The sequence below is a fragment of the Egretta garzetta genome, unplaced genomic scaffold, assembly GCF_000687185.1.
Source record: "Egretta garzetta isolate BGI_Z169 unplaced genomic scaffold, ASM68718v1 scaffold163, whole genome shotgun sequence".
In the NCBI taxonomy this organism is placed as follows: domain Eukaryota; kingdom Metazoa; phylum Chordata; class Aves; order Pelecaniformes; family Ardeidae; genus Egretta; species Egretta garzetta.
The window spans coordinates 3301137-3326961 of NW_009259308.1; the positions used below are offsets into that span (position 1 = coordinate 3301137).

Consider the following 25825-nt stretch of genomic DNA (forward strand, 5'->3'; position numbering starts at 1 on the left):
TGAAAGTTGGGCGACAGCTTCCTAAGAGGAGCCTGCGGAATCTGGTGCGTCATCTAGCTCCGTGCGAGTAGACGGGAAAGGAAGAAAACACTTTAAAATTTGAAACTGGTGTTCCTGTACTCTTGACAGCTGGGTTCATCTCGTGCCTGAGAGCTGCTGCAGGTTTGGAGGCTGTGGTTAGACGGTGCCTCAGGAAACTGAGTTGATGTAAATGCCGGGCGTGTGCAGACCGGGTCAATAAAACTTGCTATGTTTAGCTCCGTGCGAGTAGACGGGAAAGGAAGAAAACACTTTAAAATTTGAAACTGGTGTTCCTGTACTCTTGACAGCTGGGTTCATCTCGTGCCTGAGAGCTGCTGCAGGTTTGGAGGCTGTGGTTAGACGGTGCCTCAGGAAACTGAGTTGATGTAAATGCCGGGCGTGTGCAGACCGGGTCAATAAAACTTGCTATGTTTGTGAAACTCTAACATGACTTTCAGTTATAAGAGAATGAGATAAAGACCTAAATGAAATGTTTATGCATTTTTAAATCTGAACTTTAATGTTTCTATATTAATACCACTATATTATTTAGTATAGCTATCACTGTTTGTTAGTATTAATGTTGTGATCTTATTTATATGCCTATTAATATAACATTGTTTTAATTGATACTCTATGGTTATCAACTTCAGGCTTTAATCTTACATTCTTTGCTGTTTTGTTTCCCATGCAGTGGAATGAAATTACGAAATATTTCCGAGCAGGCATGCCATTAAGGAAGCACAGGCAACATTTCAAAAAACATGGAAGCTGTTTTACTGCATCAGAAGCTGTAGACTGGCTCCATGAAGTATTAAGGAATAACAGTAACTTTGGTCCTGAAGTTACTAGGCAGCAGACTGTTCAGTTATTAAGAAAGTTTCTCAAGAATCATGTAATTGAAGATATAAAAGGGAGATGGGGATCTGAAAACTTAGAAGACAACGGTGTGCTGTACAGGTACCAAAATGAAGACCAGTTAACAGAGCTCTTCAGGTTGAGAGCTTTATTTAACAATCTTAATGCTCAGGTTCTCAAAAATACCTTGCTTTGTGTTGAGCAGTTGGGCCGAAAATTAATTGTTAGCACCATTTTAATTCACTCGCTGTTTTACTTTACTGTGACTTGCAGTATAGACCACACATCCTGTATGCTGAGGGCTGTTTCCATGCTTCTGTCTAGCTGAGTTTTTCACTGGCTTGTGTGCTACACTCAAGTGCTTTGGAGGGGAGCCAAGGAGAATTTATTGCAGTAGCTCCGTGCTGTGCAACCAGTGCTGTGTTTACTTCTCTTGTACGTTTTACAGAAAGTCTAAGTGGGAAACAGTCTTTCCTAAGTTCTTAAATTAAAGGTATTGATGGCCCTCGCTTCTCCAGTTCTGTTCTCAGCGCTGTGTAAATATCTGAGTGTCTTCAACTTGACTGGAATCAAGTAGCCCAAAGCTAATTTATAGTATGATAAGGTTAAACAGTGTTCTAAAGAGAAAATTTCAGTGTTTTTCTTCTTACTTTCCTGAATATTTTCAGAATGTTATGGAATCACAGTGATAGGGTATGGTTTTGGTTAAGTGACTTCTATTTCTAATCTATTCTAAATGTATTTAACATCTCCTATTCATTACAGATTTCCCTCAACATCTCCAGTTAAACCTCTACCAACCTCATGTCCGCCAAAAGAGAACCTGGAAAACTTCTCTAGAGACAAAGAAAGACTTTTTAAACTGCCACATTTATCCAGGAGAACTTTTAAAAAACATGAGTTGCTACAGTCTCTGGTAATAACTTGCGTTTCTTAAATAATTATAGTTGCCATTTATTTTCTTTACTTTTTTAAAAAAAATAAAACTAGAGGCAGTCAGCTTTTAGTGACACTTCTGTTGTGTTATCTTCACTTCTAGCTTAAGAAATAAATTGTTCAGTTCTTCTAGACAGTGAAATGGAACATTTATATAGGCATAATGGAAAGATACAGCTGAATTCTATAATGGAGTGTCTTGGTGATGTGTGCTGTTTCTCTTCTTCAATGTACAAAAAGATTTTATTAAATAAACTGTAAATATTCAAACAAAATACATACAAGTAAAATCATGGATGTAACTATAATGTGGCATTTTTTTAAATGCTGGCAGCTAGTGAAAGGTATTATGCATTTGACAAGAAATTAAGTATGCTCTTAAAACTATATGAAGCTGTTTCTTCTAAACAATAGTTTGTTGGGAAGAGAAATGGGGGGCATAGAGTGTTATTAATGCAGCCATGTTCTTAATCAGAAAGAAAGGTCATTTCACACACACCCATTGCAGTATAGGGCTAATTTTGCATCCATGTGATCTGAGATTACATAGAGCTTTAATTGTATATGTACATGTAAGCAATTGAGCATCTTGGGTCATCAGTATGGGAAGGGTTTTGTTTTCTTTTGCATTGTTTTTTCTTTTGACTCCTTCAGTGCAGAATTATCACTGTTACAGTATTTTAAAGTAGTGGGAGGGCTGGAAGGTGGCGTTCTAGCAGTGATCTGGACAATATGTCCTCATTGAAACTTGGTATATTTCATGTTTAGGACAAATAAAAGGCACAAATTATTTAACTGTTCTGCTTTTTCGAAAAGATTGAATGTAGGTGTTTGGCCCTTTATTCTTTTGGGATTTGTGTGTGTGTGCATACTTCCTGAATTTAGATTGCGATCCTAAAGGAGGCTGCTTCACATAATAACACATTTGAATCTGATGTGTTTCTACCTTTTAAATTGCTGACTTCTGAGTTGATCAGGTCTTCCTTCATAGTGTTGTCTTTTGCTTTTTAGTTGGGTATGCTTACATTTCAGTGCTGAAGCTGTTAAGGTTACTCCCTGGATCATGTTTTGGAATTTGATGTTCCCCAGAATGCCCTATACTTCTGAGAACAATTTTTACTTAATTTTGAATTATCCTAAGGGGTTTGTTTATCTTACAGTATAAATCATTCGCTTTCAGGAGAACTTAGAAAAAGCAAAACTTGATGTAATAGAAGAAAACAAGGAAGACACACTGCATAGGAAGGAAATAAGCCAGGAATATGTGCAAGAAACTTGGAGAAATATCATTCTAATACAGTAAGTAATAGAGTATGAAAAGCATCTTCTTATATGTTTTGTGTATGTAATGGCCCAATCAAGCTTTTGGCTTGCAAATTTTTTAAAAATTTTTGAAATTATGTTTTAAATTGAATATTTTTACTAACTATTGTTTCCACATGCTTTCTAATGTATTTATTAACATTGGATTGTTGCATTTAAGAAATGTATTGAAATTTATTGTTGCTGCAGTGGAAGTATATTTTAAGTACCACAGATGCTCTTTCTTACTGATTTTTGGTGTTTGTCCCAGGAAAAAGTGTCTCCTCAAATTGTCCTTCTGGAAGTGAGAATTTGTTAAACATCAAACTAGCTTATCAAGTAACTGTTGCTTGAATAGCTATGGGAAGAACTTGTTAATTACTAGCGAATCTTTTAGGCAACATCTGCTCTCTTACTCCCCACAGTTTGCAAACCATTTTAGGCCTCCCATCTTTGGATGAAGTTTTGCAGCCAACACAGATAATTCCTGAGTATGTCATATACAACATGACTAACACGAGCAAACATGGTGTTGTTATTTTGCAGAATAAATCAGGTAAGATTTTTTTTTTTCCTGGTTTTGCTTAAAGATTCTGTATGGTGTAATTACAACAAACCATTAAAGAAAGATGTTTCACAGTCTGTCTTTTACTTTTTTTTTCCCAAACTACAGTACAGTTCAGTATATTTGTCTAGAAGGTTTTGTAGGTGTATTGCATTCCTTTCTAAGTTATACGTGTAGCAATATTTAAAGTTAGTTTTAAATTTGATATTTTGTACTTGAGGTATTATTTAATACATGTGTGCCACTATTTGTATTGGTTATTAAGACTTGGAGCTTATGTATAAGTAATGTACTTGTTTGTTTATTTTAGAAGACCTCCCTCACTGGGTGTTGTCAGCTATGAAATGCCTCGCATACTGTAAGTCACTGAATAGCTTTTAAGTTTCAGAAACCTATCTTGAGAATTGGAAGTGAAGTATACTTGCAGAGATCTTGCATAATCTTACAGTTAAGATCAATTGTGATGTTTCATTTTGGAAATTCAAATAATCTAAGTGCCTTGATATCCTAACAAGCAATGACAGCAATCCATATCAAAATACTGCACAGAAAGGTTACCTAAAAAAGTTGACACATGTTAAAGATGTTGTATTTCAGGTAATCAAGATTATCAGTTCTGTAGTAGTCTAGTTACCCTGCTTTTATGCTGCGTTGTCTGATTCTTCATATCAATTTTTGGCAACATGAACAGATTAAATTGGTGGAAGAAAGGGCTCCAGTGTTCCTTCGTCCATGAAATGTACATAATGAATTAAACTTCGCAAGCTTTCAGTGGAAGCATGCTCTCCAAGGCCATGAAAAAGCTAAGGACTGTTCTTTTACAGAAATAATTCCTATTAACAAAGAGTCAGGCAGGGCAAAAACTTAAGTGGTTGGGCAAAACCTGTGTGTCATTTCTTTTAATGCAGTTTTTCAGGAGTAAAGAGACTTCCTTTTCCAGGTAATGGCTTTGAGCTGGACTAAAACAGTTCCTACGTTTCATACTAAACTGGGGAGGGCAATTCACAGAAAACCAGTTAGGTTTTTTTATTTGTCTTAGAAATAATCAAACAAAATTTTGCAGAGGGTTTGAGATAAAAGCATGCTGGTATAGTCAGCTTTGTAGTCTACTAAAGTTGTCATGACAACAGAAGGACTAGTTCTGCTCGTTTGTTCCTGGGTCCTGAACTTGGAGTATAGCTCCTCTGGTACCTCCTTATCTGCTCCCCACCTTTTTCTGCAAACAGTCTTTAGAAAAAGCTTATGCTTAATACCCCATGAGGCACCTTTATAGTTACAGTTCAGCTGTGGAAAATGAAGGTCTTCAATGTCTCACTGCCTAGTAGATGAGATGGATTTTTAAAGTGTGATGTTTTAGCTGTTAATCATGTTTTGTGACAATTGAATTTTCATTGTCTGCACACTGAGAGTCAGTCTGCACTCATCCTTTGTTTTGGTATTGATGTATGAAATATCAAGCAGGAAAACTGGAAGTGGTTACAACTTCTAGAAGACTTAGTGCTTCTGTTTTTTTTTTCTTTGTGTATTTGCTTAAGCATAAAATTTAGAAAGGCATGATGTTAAATCTTTAACTTCAGAAGAGCAGAATCAGTTACCTAAGGTGTCAGAGTTACGTGTACTTGAGCAGCTGCCTTGAACTGCTGGCAAAGTATTTACTGTGGAGTAAAACAATTAACACAGGTTTTCACGCATTGGGGGAAAAAAAAAAAGTACTTTTGCAGTGAACCTAATGAAGTTCAGTTTCTAATGGCTCAGATGCAGATTCCCTTGCTAATGAAGGAGCATTCTTGTTCCTTCAGCATGTGCTGTAGCAGACCTGTGTGGTACTAATAGTCTTTCTCCTTTACAGTGCCATTCATTTTTATGAAACTTCACGGAATCTAAATGCCTTTGAGGCTTCCTTTGTCAAATGTGTTTGAAAGTGTGTTACACATACAGATTGTGATTATGTAGGCTTTGCATCTCTATGAGGCAGGCTTTGAAAAGATTCTGGAGAAGCAGAGGATAGTTAGACTGACTTTTTTCTTCCCCACTCCATCCCCAAACTGCCTCTTTAAATGGCTAACAGGGCATGCTAAAGTTAAATGAGTGCCTCTCAAATGAAATCAGAGATGATGAGCTCTTCATACGTGTGCTTGCCCTGCTGTTTAACTCTTGCCCCTATTCATTAGCTCCCCTCAAAGCTATACTAGCTGTAACGTGGTTGGATGGTGTGTGTTTATACATCTGCATGTATCTCTTGCTGCTCAGCGGAACTGTGATAGGGGTCCGTGCAGGGTTAGCGTGGCTTCAGAAGTTCAGTTTGCAGCATATGCTCTTGTGGAAATGCCTCCCCCCCCCCCCCCCCCTTTTTTTTTCTTCAACTGCATTCCCAAAAATGTAGAGCCTCTTACATGAAGAGCACTATTAGGAAAAGCAGGACAGGGAAGAGCTTGATGAGTGGATTAAATCAAAGTGGAAAATATAGCTGAGCACTGGTCTTTGAGCACTTCAGTCCCTTAATTCCCACATCAGTCTTGTGGTTAGAACTAATTTCATGAGACCAAAACCTACAAGCAGGATTTCTGGTTTTTTTGAATTCTCAATTTCTAGTTTGAGTGAACTAGTTCAAGTGGAGACTTTTATCTCTGAATCTGCTAGCTATACTGCAACCAAATAATTAAGGCAGTAGATACTTTGCACAGTGAAAACTAAAAATATAATGGAGCAGTATTCCCCCTGCCAGTGTATTTTTAATGTAGTGTGTGGTAATGTGATTATGATTACAAAGTTTGATCATATCAAAAGTTAAATTTTCCCCTTTTCTATGTGTAATTAAATCTGCCATCTCCTAATTCATTAAAATTGGCTTTGTAAGGTAGCTTATTTCATTTGTAGTTCAGTGGAGTATGAGAATGTTAGGGTTAAAAGTTCTACACGGTGTCAAATTTTACTTGTACCAGGACCCCTTTCACTCATTCCTTTTTCTTGCCTGTAGCAACATGGGCAAGGTTTATTAACAAGATCTCTTAGATTATCAGATTGCTTGTCTGTCCACTTCTGAAGGAAATCAGTTGTGTGTAGCTGTGATTCACCATGGGAGTTATAGTGAATGAAACTTGCTCTTGGTGAACCATTTGAATAGAGGAGTTGAAAAGAGGTCCCCACAAAGGGAAGACACTGACCAGCTCTGTCTGGCCTATGCATAAAGCAACATGTATATACTGGCTGGCTTCTCAGTTTGCACGTTCTTCAAAGTTGGTTATAGCATGAGTTTCTTCTTGGTCTAGAAGCTAGAGCTCCCTGTGGGAGAACTGTGATTACTGTAGCTTGGAAATGAAGGAAAGTACTAGGAGTTTGTTATTATTTTGCTGAGGAACCTATAAAGGGCATAAACTAGTTTTCATTTATTTTCTTCATGTGGAACAGCTCGTTAAAACTGAGCACAATGCCTCAGTGGCTACGTAGAATATTTTACACTGTTTTTGCTTACATATGGTACAATGCTGAACTAAACAAAATATTTGTATGTTGGTGATGTTATTTTCTTATGAAACAGTCATTCCTGCAAGAGTAAGCTTATGCTGACCTTTTAAAATTTCTTTTATAATGGAATTGTGAAATTTTTTTTGTGAATTTTCTTTCTTCACCTTTATTTAGGGCCTAGAAATAATGACATGAGCCAACCAACTTACAGTGGCTTTGAACGGGATGTATTCAGAACGGTTGCTGATTACTTCCTCAATCTCCCTGAACCATTACTTACTTTTGAATACTATGAACTTTTTGTTAATATTTTAGGTATGTATGAATTCAGAAATAATCAGTGCAAAGTATAAGTTTGTATCAACTGAGGAACCAATATGTAATTCAGAGCAGACCTTGACCCCTTGATCAGTATGGCAGCTTGAATCTGAGACCATCAATGCTATTGTTCTGTATTACAATATTAATTGAAATGCAGTTCTGTCTCATAATATTCTGTATAAATCGCTGTCTGAGCTAACATTCTAAATATGCAATAATGAGAACTTAAAAATACATGCTTGTTCCTGTCTATTCCTCACTATTGCAGTGTGTTCTTTATTCTTGCATGTTGGTTGCAACTATCTTGTTAGATTGCTTTTGGACTGGGCTAAATTTTTCTTAATTTTACTAACCAAGTCAACTATAAATTAGTGTCTTATATTTGTGGTCTTCTCTGTTCAATTAGCAACTTCATTTCTTTCTGAACTTGTTCATTTTCATACCACTTGCATCTTAATTTATATTTCATTTTCTGATAGTTATGTGTGGCTACATCACAATTCCAGATATATGCAGTGGAAAACGTTCTGTCCAGGATGAGAAATGTGACCCACAACCTTCAAAAGTTCTTCACTTGAACTCTTTCAAATCAACTGAATGTCTTCTTCTAAGCCTACTTCGCAAAGAGCCTGACAAAAAACAGAAAGAATGTGAAATTTCCAGGAAGTCCTTTTCAGAAGAGCTAACTATTAAAAAAGAATGTGCAAAGAAATTGCTGCAATATGAACTGACATGTAAACAAGGCAGGGCTAATCTAATGGGAGGAAGTTGCCAAAATCTTTCAGGTTTCAGGAATGACCAAGATCCACATCCAAAATTTAGGACAAGATGTTACTCTTTGGAAAGAATTGGAGATACTGCCTCAAGTGTATGTAATAAAGGAGAATCTGATTCTCTCAGGCAAAGTGATGTGAACACCATCCTGGGCACAAGAAGTGGAAAACAATCACTACCGTATGAGCGTAAAGCTAATTCTGTATTGAAGCTTGGTTTCGATAACACATGTCAAAAACAAACTCATGGTATCAAGAGAGTGTCTGCCTCAACTCTTCAGGATAAAGAGCTGTTTAATGAATACCCTGAGTCAAAGCAAATACACAGGTCTCTGAGTTTACTTGGCAAGAGGAACTCTAAAAGTTGTGCTAGCATTAATATACCAGTTGCTGAAATCACAGTAAAGCCAAGGTCTCAACTTTGTGGGCAAGGAAAACCAAATGCCTCTGGTATGGCTTCTTCAGTGGACATCAGGACTGAGGTTTCTGATATCACCATCAAAAAGAGAGTCTGCAGAAGTACCACAGAACTCTCAGAATACTCTTTCACTCATTCTTATATGTTGACTGGCACGCAAAGTAAGATGGCTTTCTAAAGCATGTTGTATTGGCTTATTGTGTTGACTAACTAATCTCTGCTTCCTTAATCTTTGGCACTGTTGCTAGGTTTTTTTGATATGCATATAACATGATCTGTGGGTTTTTAAAAAACGAAATCTGATTGCTAAATTGCACTGTTTAAAGGTAGCCCTTTGTACCTCTGCTAACAAATAGTAGTGTGTAGTATCTTTGGAGTCTTAAACTTGATGTGTTAGTAATTCACCTTTCTGTTCAGGTAAGTGATAAGTAATTCTGACCTAGACACTCTCTAAGAGTGAGGCAGGGAATTTGCACAGACCTGCCTGTTGGAGGAGATGTCTTTTTTTCTGGTCTTTGAAACACATTTTCTAGAAATACTTCTGGGAATAACGTAAGTGTCATTTCTTAATTGTACTGTGGTCTTAATTGTACCAGCAGTTTATCATAATGAAGCAAGTTGAAGATGACCACACAAAAAAAAAGGACATGTAACATTATCTACTGTGTTACAGCTGATTTCTATGAAACATAGATTATAATCATTGAAAAAAAAATTATATTCTTTGTACTGAGATAAAAATATCCTGGAAGTTGGTTCAAATCTTAATGACAGCTATCTTTACAATTAACTTGTAGATCTGCTTCAGCCTCATTTAGAAAGGATTGCTGTTGAAGCACTACAGATATGTTGTTTGTTGCTTCCACCACCAAATCGTAGAAAGATTCAGCTCCTAATGCGTATGATCTCTCGGATCAGTGAAAATGTTGATATGCCACGACTGCATGATGCGATGGGCACGCGTTCCTTGGTAAGAATCATGAGTGCAGCATATCCTTTGTTTTAAGAACATGCCTGAAGTAATGCTGAGAATACTAGCAGTATTCCGTACTTGAGGCTCTTGTCTCATTGCAGTTAAATAGCGATTAATGGGCAGATTTTTCATCTCCAGAATATTTACAAAGATCTGGCTTGAACCAAGCACTTTCTTGTCTCCATCCCAGTATACTTCAAATATTGTTGTTGGTTTTGTTTACTTCGGGAGGAGAAGGGAAATAAGTTCTTAAAAGAATGCAAACTATTGTTTAGTCTGACTTCTCACCCAACTGCCATTTAACTTAAAAGGTGTTGGCAAAGTATCTGTAGAAAACCTTTCTTGGGCTAAAAATTTGGGTACGTGAAGTTATGACAAAAACAATTCCGAAGTAGTACATTTTCTGTGTAGTGAGTTTGAATTCAGACCTCGAAGCTAGTCTTTAAGCTTGCATTGGAAGGACTAAAGATTACTGTCAAGCAAGATTAGATAAAACAACAAAGAATGTGCACATGCTAATATAAAATCAGGCTACTAAAAGCTGGAAATAGGAAAGCTGTAAAAATGTTTTTTTTTAAAGCTGGATGTTGGTGTGCGTTAGACCTTGGTTAGGTTGGCTCTGCAGAATTTTTTATCATCTCACTTGTCTCAAGGTGGCTGATTGGAGATGAACACTTTTCTATAGGGGAAGACTTTCTTATTATTGCATCTTTAAAATATGTATTTCTTAATTTCAAGTACTGTTCAATTAAAAAAAAAAAGTACAAGTCTAATGCTATAAGAAGTTACTTTATTTCAGATGAGGAAAAAATTGGTTTCCTCCTCATTTTACCAGTGGTGCAGGGAAGAGGGATTGCAATGAAAGTTGGTATTGGTGAATTCATTATGCCACTGTGTAGGCTGGAAAGAAGGCAAATCCTTCAACTTCATGTACTAATGATCTGCTAAACACTTCCAGATGATACAGACTTTTTCTCGATGTGTGCTATGCTGTGCAGAAGAAGTAGATCTTGATGAGCTACTTTCTACACGATTAGTTTCATTTCTAATGGACCATCAACAAGAAATATTTAAAGTACCAACTTACCTGCAGGTTGCAGTGCGAGATCACATAGAATACATGAGGATGGCTCAGGTTGGTGGCTGATAGAAGTTTAAGTTCATTTGCTAACTGCAGAGTACTTGCTATTTTTGAAAGTGGGATGAGAAAACTTGCAAATAAACCCGCTATATTTTGAATGCAAACTTCTATTAAACTGTTGGTGCAATCATAGATATTAGCTATGTTATAATATATTGCAACTTGTGATGTCACTGCTTGGATATTTGTTAGGTACCTTCTTACTGAAATAGCACATAATCGTTGGAGTATATGCAGACCCCTTCTGCAACTCTTGTTTCAGTGCAAATATCCAAAGGAAGAGGTTTGTGCCATATTGCCAACGTATTCATACTGCAAACAAATAACTCCTCAGGAGTTTGAAGAACAAAAGGTTTCAACCTCTCAAGCTGCAGTGGCAGAGCTCTTGGAGAACATTATCAAAGATAAAAACTTGTCTGTGAAAGACAAAAAGAAAAAGTTAAAACAGGTAAGAAACTTGGTGATATTTCATCTACTTATGAAAATGCCTTTGCAGTCATTCCTGCAAGAGTAAGCTTATGCTGACCTTTTAAAATTTCTTTTATAATGGAATTGTGAAATTTTTTTTGTGAATTTTCTTTCTTCACCTTTATTTAGGGCCTAGAAATAATGACATGAGCCAACCAACTTACAGTGGCTTTGAACGGGATGTATTCAGAACGGTTGCTGATTACTTCCTCAATCTCCCTGAACCATTACTTACTTTTGAATACTATGAACTTTTTGTTAATATTTTAGGTATGTATGAATTCAGAAATAATCAGTGCAAAGTATAAGTTTGTATCAACTGAGGAACCAATATGTAATTCAGAGCAGACCTTGACCCCTTAATCAGTATGGCAGCTTGAATCTGAGACCATCAATGCTATTGTTCTGTATTACAATATTAATTGAAATGCAGTTCTGTCTCATAATATTCTGTATAAATCGCTGTCTGAGCTAACATTCTAAATATGCAATAATGAGAACTTAAAAATACATGCTTGTTCCTGTCTATTCCTCACTATTGCAGTGTGTTCTTTATTCTTGCATGTTGGTTGCAACTATCTTGTTAGATTGCTTTTGGACTGGGCTAAATTTTTCTTAATTTTACTAACCAAGTCAACTATAAATTAGTGTCTTATATTTGTGGTCTTCTCTGTTCAATTAGCAACTTCATTTCTTTCTGAACTTGTTCATTTTCATACCACTTGCATCTTAATTTATATTTCATTTTCTGATAGTTATGTGTGGCTACATCACAATTCCAGATATATGCAGTGGAAAACGTTCTGTCCAGGATGAGAAATGTGACCCACAACCTTCAAAAGTTCTTCACTTGAACTCTTTCAAATCAACTGAATGTCTTCTTCTAAGCCTACTTCGCAAAGAGCCTGACAAAAAACAGAAAGAATGTGAAATTTCCAGGAAGTCCTTTTCAGAAGAGCTAACTATTAAAAAAGAATGTGCAAAGAAATTGCTGCAATATGAACTGACATGTAAACAAGGCAGGGCTAATCTAATGGGAGGAAGTTGCCAAAATCTTTCAGGTTTCAGGAATGACCAAGATCCACATCCAAAATTTAGGACAAGATGTTACTCTTTGGAAAGAATTGGAGATACTGCCTCAAGTGTATGTAATAAAGGAGAATCTGATTCTCTCAGGCAAAGTGATGTGAACACCATCCTGGGCACAAGAAGTGGAAAACAATCACTACCGTATGAGCGTAAAGCTAATTCTGTATTGAAGCTTGGTTTCGATAACACATGTCAAAAACAAACTCATGGTATCAAGAGAGTGTCTGCCTCAACTCTTCAGGATAAAGAGCTGTTTAATGAATACCCTGAGTCAAAGCAAATACACAGGTCTCTGAGTTTACTTGGCAAGAGGAACTCTAAAAGTTGTGCTAGCATTAATATACCAGTTGCTGAAATCACAGTAAAGCCAAGGTCTCAACTTTGTGGGCAAGGAAAACCAAATGCCTCTGGTATGGCTTCTTCAGTGGACATCAGGACTGAGGTTTCTGATATCACCATCAAAAAGAGAGTCTGCAGAAGTACCACAGAACTCTCAGAATACTCTTTCACTCATTCTTATATGTTGACTGGCACGCAAAGTAAGATGGCTTTCTAAAGCATGTTGTATTGGCTTATTGTGTTGACTAACTAATCTCTGCTTCCTTAATCTTTGGCACTGTTGCTAGGTTTTTTTGATATGCATATAACATGATCTGTGGGTTTTTAAAAAACGAAATCTGATTGCTAAATTGCACTGTTTAAAGGTAGCCCTTTGTACCTCTGCTAACAAATAGTAGTGTGTAGTATCTTTGGAGTCTTAAACTTGATGTGTTAGTAATTCACCTTTCTGTTCAGGTAAGTGATAAGTAATTCTGACCTAGACACTCTCTAAGAGTGAGGCAGGGAATTTGCACAGACCTGCCTGTTGGAGGAGATGTCTTTTTTTCTGGTCTTTGAAACACATTTTCTAGAAATACTTCTGGGAATAACGTAAGTGTCATTTCTTAATTGTACTGTGGTCTTAATTGTACCAGCAGTTTATCATAATGAAGCAAGTTGAAGATGACCACACAAAAAAAAGGACATGTAACATTATCTACTGTGTTACAGCTGATTTCTATGAAACATAGATTATAATCATTGAAAAAAAAATTATATTCTTTGTACTGAGATAAAAATATCCTGGAAGTTGGTTCAAATCTTAATGACAGCTATCTTTACAATTAACTTGTAGATCTGCTTCAGCCTCATTTAGAAAGGATTGCTGTTGAAGCACTACAGATATGTTGTTTGTTGCTTCCACCACCAAATCGTAGAAAGATTCAGCTCCTAATGCGTATGATCTCTCGGATCAGTGAAAATGTTGATATGCCACGACTGCATGATGCGATGGGCACGCGTTCCTTGGTAAGAATCATGAGTGCAGCATATCCTTTGTTTTAAGAACATGCCTGAAGTAATGCTGAGAATACTAGCAGTATTCCGTACTTGAGGCTCTTGTCTCATTGCAGTTAAATAGCGATTAATGGGCAGATTTTTCATCTCCAGAATATTTACAAAGATCTGGCTTGAACCAAGCACTTTCTTGTCTCCATCCCAATATACTTCAAATATTGTTGTTGGTTTTGTTTACTTTGGAAGGAGAAGGGAAATAAGTTCTTAAAAGAATGCAAATTATTGTTTAGTCTGACTTCTCACCCAACTGCCATTTAACTTAAAAGGTGTTGGCAAAGTATCTGTAGAAAACCTTTCTTGGGCTAAAAATTTGGGTACGTGAAGTTATGACAAAAACAATTCCGAAGTAGTACATTTTCTGTGTAGTGAGTTTGAATTCAGACCTCGAAGCTAGTCTTTAAGCTTGCATTGGAAGGACTAAAGATTACTGTCAAGCAAGATTAGATAAAACAACAAAGAATGTGCACATGCTAATATAAAATCAGGCTACTAAAAGCTGGAAATAGGAAAGCTGTAAAAATGGTTTTTTTTTTAAAGCTGGATGTTAGTGTGCGTTAGACCTTGGTTAGGTTGGCTCTGCAGAATTTTTTATCATCTCACTTGTCTCAAGGTGGCTGATTGGAGATGAACTATAGGGGAAGACTTTCTTATTATTGCATCTTTAAAATATGTATTTCTTAATTTCAAGTACTGTTCAATTAAAAAAAAAAAGTACAAGTCTAATGCTATAAGAAGTTACTTTATTTCAGATGAGGAAAAAATTGGTTTCCTCCTCATTTTACCAGTGGTGCAGGGAAGAGGGATTGCAATGAAAGTTGGTATTGGTGAATTCATTATGCCACTGTGTAGGCTGGAAAGAAGGCAAATCCTTCAACTTCATGTACTAATGATCTGCTAAACACTTCCAGATGATACAGACTTTTTCTCGATGTGTGCTATGCTGTGCAGAAGAAGTAGATCTTGATGAGCTACTTTCTACACGATTAGTTTCATTCCTAATGGACCATCAACAAGAAATATTTAAAGTACCAACTTACCTGCAGGTTGCAGTGCGAGATCACATAGAATACATGAGGATGGCTCAGGTTGGTGGCTGATAGAAGTTTAAGTTCATTTGCTAACTGCAGAGTACTTGCTATTTTTGAAAGTGGGATGAGAAAACTTGCAAATAAACCCGCTATATTTTGAATGCAAACTTCTATTAAACTGTTGGTGCAATCATAGATATTAGCTATGTTATAATATATTGCAACTTGTGATGTCACTGCTTGGATATTTGTTAGGTACCTTCTTACTGAAATAGCACATAATCGTTGGAGTATATGCAGACCCCTTCTGCAACTCTTGTTTCAGTGCAAATATCCAAAGGAAGAGGTTTGTGCCATATTGCCAACGTATTCATACTGCAAACAAATAACTCCTCAGGAGTTTGAAGAACAAAAGGTTTCAACCTCTCAAGCTGCAGTGGCAGAGCTCTTGGAGAACATTATCAAAGATAAAAACTTGTCTGTGAAAGACAAAAAGAAAAAGTTAAAACAGGTAAGAAACTTGGTGATATTTCATCTACTTATGAAAATGCCTTTGTGAGGGAAGGACCTCAGCCACTAGACCCTGGTACAGAACAAGAGCAGGCTGTATAGAGATAAATGCTTGTTTTGAAGAAGAGAGATGTCGAATTTTTTGGATTGCATGCTCTGATTGGGATTTTAAAGACCCTGTCTAATACAGCATTTGATACTGTCTGGCAGTAGTGGTGTTCAAACAATGGTTTAAAACCAGTGTAAAATTATTCTGAGATACTGCTCTCTGTTAAATAATATGTGATAGAACTATAGCGTGGTTTTTTGCAGTGCATTGGCTATACAAGTTACCATTAAAATGCCAGAGGTGGGCTTAAAATCAATAGGTGTTAAAAGCAGTGATTTTTTTTGCTTTAAGAGGTCAAGCTCTATCTGTTAGCAATTCTGAAAACATTATTTTCTGTGGACTTAGCTTTGTGTTTTGTAACATGTATATTGCTCAAGATTATCTTGCACTTCTATGGCCTAATACTAAAGTTAAAATAGAGCAATTCTGGCAGGATTTAATACTGGAGGTTTTTTCTTTTTCAGAAAACCTTTGGCAAGTATTTCTGACCAATTGAATAGTATTGTACTTGTCCTAGAATCTCCTAAGCAGGTCTTGTGACTCAAATTTGAAAAAGCAGCTTTTCAGAGCAAGTACATTTCTTTCTCTTTGGTGCCCCTCCCCCAGCATCTGCAACACTGACTTTCATATGTGTTGTGAAAACCTTCTGGTCCTGTAAAAGTGAAGGCTGGACTTTTGTTCAAGTTCACTAAAACTTCCTGCATGTAAAGACAAGTAGTTAATTACAGTCAATTAAAACTTAGAGTAAGCAAGCAGTAAGAAGTGATACACAGCAGTACTTCAAACAGGTGAAGTGGGGAGGAAGAAAATAAAATCCTGTGATAGTAAAACTTGAGGTACCTACTTAAAATTTTTGGTGAGTTCCCACCAAAGTCCAGAAACAGCTTGTACTCTAAGGGCCACATGTTAGCAAAGTTTATATTTAAAATTTGCGGAGCTGTATTGTTACAGTCTTGCCATTTGTTCTGGGATAGCTACTGGTGTGATAAATCTCAGCTTTTTGGAGTGATTCTTCAGTTTTGATACTTTGAATTGGGGAAAGCCAAATAAGTGGCACTTAACTAGAGGGTTAGGTCCAATTTGTATCAACACCAAAAGATACAAATGGTGTCATTTTCCGTAGATTGAATCAATCGGCAGAAATCTTTGGCTGATGCATAGGTGCATGTACCATTATTCCTTCCTGAGGCCTTACCTAGGAAACAGGCAAAATGTCAAAAACGTGTTTCTGAAGCCAAATATTTTTTAGTTGTGTATCTGCAGGAATTAAAAAGTAATTCCCTTGGTTAAGTAGCAAGTTTTCCTGAGAGAATACCTTCAAAATCTGCTGAATCTTAACTTCCATTTAGGTAAAACATTCATTATTGAGATTCTTGAAGTGCATAAACAGAATAGATACCAATGCTGGCTGGACAGCGTGGCTTCACATGGGCGGCTGCCATGCCTGGCTGGGGGTTGGGAAGCCGGTCATGCTGTTCAGACACCACGCAGCATTACTGTTACTCAGCTGGTAAACAACATGGGGAGCAACTGCAGATTGTCATTGCAAATGGAGATCTAGGCAGTTAGAACAGTACCATGTTTGCACATAACGCTATTCCAGTCACAACAGCTAAAAATCCTTGGGAATAAAATGCGATTAGAAGCTTCTCTCATTTCAACAGAAGATGAAGGGCCTGACAAAATTTCTCTTTGAGTCATTGTTTATCGGTTGTGAAGTCATAAACACGAAGGGCTACAACTTTGGTCGAGTGTCACAGCAGAGTAACTTTACATGCCGATAGCCTTGATCCTCCTGCTGATATGCATCCTGACAAGGTGATTCATGCTCAAGTCCTGCACAGCTGGAGTTTTTGGTGGAGTCTGATATTTTATTTTAATTTTTGCTTTTGTATTTTCTAGTTTCAGAAGGAATACCCTCTAATCTACCAGCATAGATTTCCAACTACAGAAAACGAAGCAATGCTATTTGAGAACAAACCCACCATCAAACAACCAATGCTTAGCCTAAGAAAACCAAGATTTCGTAGCCTAAGATATTAATATCACCACATTGCCGCTGCTTTTTTACTTGATGGACGTATGTATGAATGATTTACCAAAGGGCACTTGCTACAGAAATTTGATGGTGGCGCTGCATGTAGAAGGAAGAAATGTTTACATGGACACTATGTTGAAAGGTGCCAAAATAATTTTTTTTGTGCCAATAACTTTTGAATGACTGCTAAGAGAGAAATAAATATTTATCTGTTTACAAATTATGACAATATATTGTGCTCATAAAAAAAAATGTGAAAATAAGCCTGAAGCTATTAGTAACCAAAAGTTTATATATGGTTTTCGTATGGGAAACTAATGATATGCATATTGTTGTAACTTTTTTATGTCTGTTCAGGAATTCATGCCTATTATTATAGTTCGTGTAGGTTTTTAAACATCTGTATGTTGTGAATTAAGTGCCTTGTATTCTTAAAATATTTGTCTTTAAACAAAACAATGTTCTTTTGAGTTTGGGACTAATTTAAAAGTTGTTTCTGTTGTTTCCAAGAGCCAGAAATTCACCATAAATAAATGATTATCTGACTCTGTGAAATACTTCTGTTCATCTCATCTGTAAAACTCACATAAGCTTTTGTGTATTTATTTATATTAAAAGTCTTAAGTATATTTCTGATATTTTCATGGAAAACTTGTTTTGGATCTATTGGTATGCTTCTCAGAACAATAAAGTGAGGGATGATACATAGTATATTCCGATTCTATTTGTTGTCACTAAATTTCCCTATTTTTTTTTCCCAGAGTTAGGGAGTTGCCAAGGCTCCCCCATAAGAATATAAATCTGCACAAGTATTTCTGTGAGAGAATAGTTCAAAGTTAAGTGTTTCCATAAAGGAGATCCCAGCTTAATCTTTAGATGGATATGCTTCAGGCAAAAAACTAAAAAGTCACAAGTATTGAATGATGTTAGTGTGCAATACTGGGCTTGGAGAGAAATGGGTGCTTTTCTCCTCCATATTTGTATCCATCAAAAAAGAAGCCTGAAGTCCTTTTGTTTGTTTTCCCAAACAGACAGGGGTAGCATAATATTTAATGAAAAAAATCCTTTTCCTCTTAAAAGGGTAAAAATAGTGTAGCATAGCAAAAAGATGGATATATCTTTAAGGATTCAATGAAATATTGTTTATATTAAAAGTATTGTCATTTTGGAAAGATGTGATTTGGAACTGTAGTCAGCCGACATGCCAAGCACCAACTCCACCATGAGACCTGTGGATGTTGCTGCTTGTAGTCTGGAAATGGAACCATTTCAAGTTACATGTACGGTAAGTTTTTTTAGAAAGCATGTCCTGCGAGCAGGAGCACTAATGGATCTGCCTCTCACTCCGAACACCACTCTCATCACCTTGTCATCTCTGTCCAAGGAGATCAGAAGGTGACAACAGGGGTTAGAAACACTGCCAGTAAGGGTGTAGCTGCATCTGCGGGCAGCTAGAAAGTGGGGAGATAAGTTGGTAAGTAACGCAGGTGAACTGACTAATCCAATACAAGGCAGCTAAAGGTCCTTGGAGGGAATGAGGTCACCATGTTAAAATGTAATTTCTGTGAGTTCTTTTGTTAATACACAGGGGGTTTTTTGTATATTCCAATACTGTGCCAAAACTGTTCCTTATTAATAAGGAACAATATATATCTTTATATCAGTGTTAGTTGCACTGGGTTTTATTAGCCATATATATGCAATTCACGGTCACGAATGTTAACTGCATGTTGCTGTGCTTGAGCTTTTCAGAATCGTCGGATGACTTGGTTGTTAGGCCTGCAGTCCAAGCTGTGACCTGTCCCCAGCAAAACCCAAGCTGATATTCAGGCGGACTTCTCGCCGTGTGATACTTTCACACTGCTCTTCAGTTAAAGGTTTCTTTAAGCTCATGATATCCCAGTCAATAATGTGCCATACACTGAAACCTTTCTGCATTTGAAACTGTCAAAATTGGGGTTTGTTGTGAAGAATTTGTGTATATGTTCCATTTCAGTTGTAATATTACTTGTAGATAAATCTTAAACCATTTGCTTACTTTGGCTGTATTTGCAGAAAAATGGAAGGGGTGCACTGCAAGCATTGGACTGCAGGGGAAAGTACATTTAAAGTCCAACTTTGTTTTCACTTCAAGGTTTTTTTTGTTTTATTAAGCAGTTTCACGCTTTGTGGAATCAGATGAGTATTTTTTCCTTTGCGTGAGCTGTTTAGTTGTTTGTTATCTTGTTCAAGTGTCTTACGCAGTTCTGAGCTGTGCAGCATAGGTATATCCATTTTGCTTTGTCATGTCTTGCCTATTCCTCAGACAAGAAAGTGAATTGTAGCTGTACCTGCACATGCAGACTCTTACAGTAACTTTCATAAAACCAGTCATCAAAATTAAAATTAAAGCAAATCTCAACTACTCATCTCTTTACCTGGTTTGGGTTTGTTTGGTCTTTTTGGCATCTCATGGGGAGGCTCCCCAATAGTCTTGTACAAGTTCATATGCCATGTCAGCTACTTTGGCGTTATGAACAAGGGCCTTGGGTGAGGATTGTCACTTTCATATTTGGCATCTTAGTATGTTAACTGCTATGGTCTGCAACCATGAGACTGTGCTTCAGTTCTTTCAGGTTGTTCTCGCTGGAAAAATGAGGCAAAACTACCTGTGTATGTATATATACAATTCTATATACACCAAATTAGTCTTGTGTTACCTTTACAGGGGTGGGGGGTTGGTGCAGAAACTTTCTTTCTGATAACTGGGGTATATCTGGCACAATACCTATTTTGGAATATCTCATTTTGTTCTTTTCCTTATGAGGAGGAGGGCTTTGTAAATGAGAAACCACGATTAGCCCAGGTTTAGCCAGTATTAGTAACACTTTAATGTCCTGTAGATAACTTTATGTTTGCATGATAAATGACTGGTAGATGTTCATCCTCTGTAATGCCTCTAGTCAACTACTTTGAAAAATCCAGTACCTGCCTAGACTTGCTTCTGGTTTTTCTCAATCTGTTAAGTGTTGCATAAATGCTTTATTTATTTATGTGTTCCAGTTAAGCAACTTATTAGGCAAGGAGCTCACATTTCTTAGGATTTAGCTTTCAAAGGACTGCCCTCATTATTCAGAGTTCTTGATCCATCTTATTTAATGTTCCCTTCTAAGGTTTTGACAGAACTTAACAAAAACATGAATAGACAAATTGACTATCTATGGGACAGTTAAAACATTCCAAATGAATGACAGATATAAATTTAATCTAAACCTTTCTTTAAGCTATCATTTTCTCTCAAGTGAATTTTTTTACTGGAAGCCTTTTATATTTTTTTTCTTTAAGTATCATATTGCAAAAAGTACAATTCTGTATGGGGAGCAGTTCATCCGAAGTGAATTTGCAGTTGCCTGTAACCTACTGGTTGTGTACAACGGGGTGTAGCAGAATTGCCTGTTCCCTGAAGTATAGCTTTGTTCTGCAAACTGGCACTACAAGGATTCATGGTTGTCTTACACTGACTCGAGAGGAGGAAACGCTGTCACAGTCCAGCACGGAACCACGCGTGCCGCTAGCAAGGATTCTGCTCTGTGGGATTAGGGCATGGTTCTTCTGGGCTTTGCTCCCTTTCTCCCCTCTGAGGCGGTGGGGTAGGGTGGGCAAGGGGCTTAGGGGCTGGTTCTCAATTTTCAATCTCTTAGAAAAGACTGTCATGCACGCACGCTGTGGCCATTTAACTTTTAGCATGTAAAAATGTTCATATAAACTCTTTAGACTTTTTTTAAACCCAATTGAAATGAACCACATTTATTTAAAAACACGTTCAGCAGAAGTGCAATTTCCAGCTCTGGTTAGTTCTCATAAATAGTGCCTTGGGCAAACCAGAAGCTGTTAGCTCAGCATGTGGCCAATTCAGGGGCACTGGCATGGTAGGCTTGTTGGGGTTTTGAATATGCACTTACTGTTCTGCATACACCGATCCAAACCTATCTTCTCTTTTGCTTCAGTGTTTTAGAGCTGTTATTTGTGACTGCCATCTCCGATACCACCTGGGCTGCTGGCAATCTGAGGTAAATAAATGTTGCCTCCCTTTCTTGCACAGAAAGGCAAGATGAGATGCTGCTTCTTGTGCTTAGCAGCACCTTTTTTGCTAATTGGTGCCGATAGTGCCAAAAAATGCCTTTTTAGTTGCATTAATTGCAAGGAAGAACAGTTTTCTAACACAGTGGTAGGTTATATGCTGTCTTACGCTGTTCTTGGTGTTAGTGTCAAACCAGAAGTTGCCTGGCCTAGTGCTGGCTGCTGTGCAGTGGCACCTGGTGATTCCAAGAAAGCAACTGGTAGAAAACAGCCAGGAGGTTATATGGATAAAATGTTAATTGCTAATCTCAGCATTGAGTCATGATGCAACTGTGTACTCCAAATTTAACTCTGTGTGGGCAGCAGACAGAAGTGGCAAAATTAATACTGTAAGGGGAGGGGAGGAAAGACTGAAAATCATAGGATCATAATTTTGGTGGGAAGGGACCTTCAGAAGTCATTTAGTCCAAACCCTGTTTAAAATGGATCTATTTAAATCAGGTTACTTGGAGCGGTGTTGAGACTTGAACACGCCTCCAAGCTCTGCAGCAGAAAGTGCAATAGCAGAGTACTCTGACTTTTATCTTCTCGTACCAGCCTAATGCATCAAGACAAAAGCTATCTGTGAGCAGCTCATCTGGGTCATCGCTCCTGGCCCTGGCTCCTGCAGAGGGGTGGTCCTGGCAGGCAGACACCATCTGGGCAATGTTGAGCGAAAAGGGAGGAGAGCCACAGGGGCTGGAGGGAGGCTGCCCATGGTGGCCATCCTTCTTCTAACTGTTGCCACTAAGTCTGCAGGGCTGGATTGTGCTCAGTGCTGGTAAGATGTAGGAAGAGGAAAACTTGGCTGCTGATAATGTGTGGGGCCAGGGATGTTTGGGGATTTCTGCCTTCTGAGCATGATGAGGGCCTGGGAAGATGCTGTCATCATGGAAAAACTGAATTTTTGTGACATCAAAGATTGGGACACTGGTTTGAGTTCTTATCCCAGGGTTAATTAAAAATTTCCATGTTATTTGCACTCCCAAGAGGCCTTGAGTTTGCACTGAAGTTTATATCAAATATATTTATTGCTAGGATGCTTCCACAGGCAAATTACCATATAGTTAAGGTTGTTTAACATGAAGGGTTAACGGCAGGCCTCGGTCAAAGAGCTCGTGAAGGCTCAACTCAGTATCCTGCTTTTTGGTTAGAAGCCTTAGATGTGAACCTTCAGTCCCAAAGGAAACAATCTATCTTGTAAAGAGAAGAAAGAAAAGAGGAAAAAACCCACAAGAGAAGGAAACCAACCTTTCACTTAGTGGTTGTAGTAGCTGATCTAACATGGGGACTGTCTGATGTCTAATTTTCTCCTTTTACCACTGTTTTGATCATTTCTGTTTGTATGGGAGGAGTGCCCAAAGGTACAGGGTATTATGAAATGTCTTCATCCTGTACCATGGGCTATGGGTCAGGGGGAGAGCAGTAATCTTTCTAATCTCATTAATCTTTGAAATTATTCCTTACAGCACCATTGTTTTCATAAACGTCTACTCTTACTAGAAGTGTGTTTTTCTAAAGTGATCTTTAGGCCGGCTCTGACAGCGTCTGCTCTGCTGCATACAAAACAAACGATGATCAAGTTTGACATCTTTCTGAGTGCGTAGGTCTGTTAACACCCTGTGTAAAAACACTACTTTATGTGCATTAGACTTAAGAAATCTGCTTTCTGTAGCAACTAGAGCTGCTGGCATGTGCCACCATACTGAAACACACTGAAGTAAAGCAAGGGGGAAGGCGTGGGGAAGCGATGGCTGAAGGCAGACGGCGATGTACAGTGACAGTAAGAGCAGCCGTCACAGATGATGATGCTCCCTGATGCCCTCCTGGCTGGTGGGTAGTGGTTTGGTCTTGCTGTGCTTTTACCAATGTGTCGAAGCTTGCAAAATCAGCCTTCCACAGAAGCCCAGAGGAAAAAGCTGGTGGCTGATGTGTGCGGGAAGTAGGAATGATAATATTTGACACTGACATCTTATTTCTTAGTATCTCTAATGTCATGTCATTTCTAGGTGATGCACTGATCCTCGGAGGGCTCCATCACACAGGATTGAGGTGGTTTTGCAGAGAGGAGCAGTTTCTTGCTGTCCTTGGTCTGTGTTGGAGCTGGGAAGGTCTCCCTGTTGTGCCCACCAGCGAAGAGCCGAGTGGCTGTGCCAAGCACCTGGCATGTCACCCGGCAAGACTCCAGCGTGCTCCACTTTGTTCCTTTCTGGTTTGGTTTTTTTTTTCTTGTTTTTTTCTTTTTTTTTCTTTTTTCTTTGTAATCACTTCTGCTGGGGAAGAATTTAGGTCTCAGAAAACATTCAAAGCTCTTTTTTGTGTGAATGGCAAGACAAAACCTCTCAAAGACTGGGGAGGATTTCGGTGGTGAAAGCCTGCTCTGTTCCTGGGATGTGCTCATTGGTGGGGGCGGTTTTGGGAGCGGGGCTCCCCTTGGCAGGGGCTCAGTGCCCCATAAATACCCAGCACACAGCTCTTGCTGTGCGCTTGGCTGCTGGAGGTTTGGGCCCTTCATCAGGGAGAGAATGTACAGCCAGTGAGTATTCCTGCGGGCTTTCCTCTGTAGGAGCGAGTTACTGATTACCGTTGTGGTGCAACATTGGTTGGGGGGGTTGCTGTGAGGCTGGGGGGCAGCGCAGCCCAGAAGGGAGGGGGAAGGGGGCTCTCGGTGTGGGGGTGTCTGTGCTGGTACATCCCATGCAGCGGCACGATTCTGATCTGGGAGGACAGGCTCAACTCTGGGTACCAGAGCATGGTCCATACTTCGGAGGGGAAGGACAGTGGCCCACACAGCCCGTGTCTGGTGTGCCTTCGTGGGCTCTGCAGTAGATCAGAATTAGAACCTAATGTAATTCTCAGCTACACATTCAAGTACACTTTGCTCAAAGAAAAAAAGGAAAAAGTAAATGCTTATCCAAGACCTGGGAGATAAGAGTTGGATTTTGCTTCCTGATGATTTGGGATATCCCGAATTTGACCTTTGGGTGAGGGTGTTAGCCTGCAGGGCTGCGGCACAGCCTGTCACATTGATATTCCCTGTTCTTTCATCATGTGCTCAGGTTCGGTGTCTTGATGGTTGGCTGCAGTAGCTGGCCAGAGCCCTCAGAGCCTTTTCCCCCCACGAAGACTGGTGCTTCTCCCTCCTGATCTCGCAAGTTACTTGCAAGTCACAGATCAGCCTGTCCAGAAGCAAAACTGCCTCCCTCAGGGAGGGGTGGGGGGGCCAGTCCAAAGCTATCCCCAAACCGGGCTAATCCCAGGTCTGATGGCCCTTTCAGAGTCGAGCATCCCGCTGGAGGCTACAAGAAGCTCTTTGAGACCGTGGAGGAGCTGTCCTCACCGGTGACCGCCCATGTCACAGGTTGGTGTGAGCTCCCTGATCTCTTCCTGCCCACCTTGTGCTTGCAGGAGCTTATGGGCCACCAGAGCTCAGAGGCTTTACAAGGCCTGGAGCACAGGGTTGGAGGTGAAGGACCTAACAGGGCGGGCGTATTTGGGGTAGAGGAAGGACAGATTGGGTGGTGGATCTTTAGACATTCCAATACTGAATATCTTGGTCCACAGTAGGTGTGTAGGTGAAGAAAGCCGCACAGTTTGAAGAGCTCATGCGTGTTTATAAGCCAAGTTTGATAAACATTAAAAAAAATTAGTTTGAAGTTTTGTTCTTTTTGTTGACTCAATAAAAAATACTCGGACTGATTTGCCATGTGCTATGCATATACCAATACTGCATCTTCTGCAGGCAGGATTCCCACCTGGCTGCGAGGAAGCCTCCTGAGATGTGGTCCCGGCTTGTTTGAGGTGGGTGCAGAGCCCTTCTATCACCTCTTTGACGGCCAGGCTCTCCTCCACAAGTTTGACTTCAAGGAGGGGCACGTTACTTATCACCGAAGGTACGTGGCAATTTTCCAAGCAAAAGAAAAAAATAATGAAGCGTTTGCTCAACTTCAAGCTCTGGGGACAAGCTCTGCTGCCCAGCATGTGGGAGGCACTGGTTATTTCAAGTCCATGTGGTTATTGGAAGAGCTCTAACAGTGAGATCACTGAAACTGGCTGAAAATAACTGAAACTTACTCACAGTTAGCAGAAATGCAACTTTTTGTACAGATTATAAAACATCTGGCAGGGGAGGAGAAGGAGGGCTGAACTGTATGTAGCTGCAGCCAGTGACAGAATTACATCATCTCTGAAAAATGAAGTGTTTTCAGTTAGAAGCTGCCAAGCTATTGGCTTTTAGGTGTTTGGCGTAGAACATTTAGACAAAGCGCTGTGTTTCCCATCAACTTCATCTCACTGCCAGCCATCCCTTCCCAGTGC

General features: G+C 38.8%; 2 protein-coding genes across 2 annotated transcripts in view; both read left to right on the forward strand.

Annotated features, from left to right (window-relative positions):
- Positions 1-713: 713 nt before the first annotated feature.
- DEPDC1 (DEP domain containing 1) lies at positions 714-17823 on the forward strand. The gene is made up of 11 exons (XM_035891828.1): positions 714-981; positions 1645-1795; positions 2996-3114; positions 3543-3673; positions 3993-4040; positions 7322-7462; positions 7948-8820; positions 9457-9629; positions 10591-10767; positions 11036-11221; positions 17275-17823. Exons 1-11 carry the CDS (start codon positions 749-751, stop codon positions 17413-17415), a joined length of 2373 nt encoding a protein of 790 aa, XP_035747721.1. The 5' UTR covers positions 714-748; the 3' UTR covers positions 17416-17823.
- A 6210-nt stretch (positions 17824-24033) lies between these two features.
- Positions 24034-25825, forward strand: part of RPE65 (retinoid isomerohydrolase RPE65) — an 8096-nt gene continuing 6304 nt past the window's right edge. The window contains 3 exon segments of the mRNA XM_035891821.1: positions 24034-24044; positions 24787-24869; positions 25251-25401. Coding sequence (XP_035747714.1) covers positions 24034-24044; positions 24787-24869; positions 25251-25401 — 245 coding nt within the window.

Excerpts from the sequence above, each read along its gene's own strand:
- DEPDC1 (XM_035891828.1), top strand. The coding sequence starts at position 749 with ATGCCATTAAGGAAGCACAGGCAACATTTCAAAAAACATGGAAGCTGT. Across the intron at positions 7,463-7,947 it reads ACTTTTTGTTAATATTTTAG|TTATGTGTGGCTACATCACA; the intron begins GTATGTATGAAT and ends ATTTTCTGATAG. Across the intron at positions 11,222-17,274 it reads AAAAGAAAAAGTTAAAACAG|TTTCAGAAGGAATACCCTCT; the intron begins GTAAGAAACTTG and ends TGTATTTTCTAG.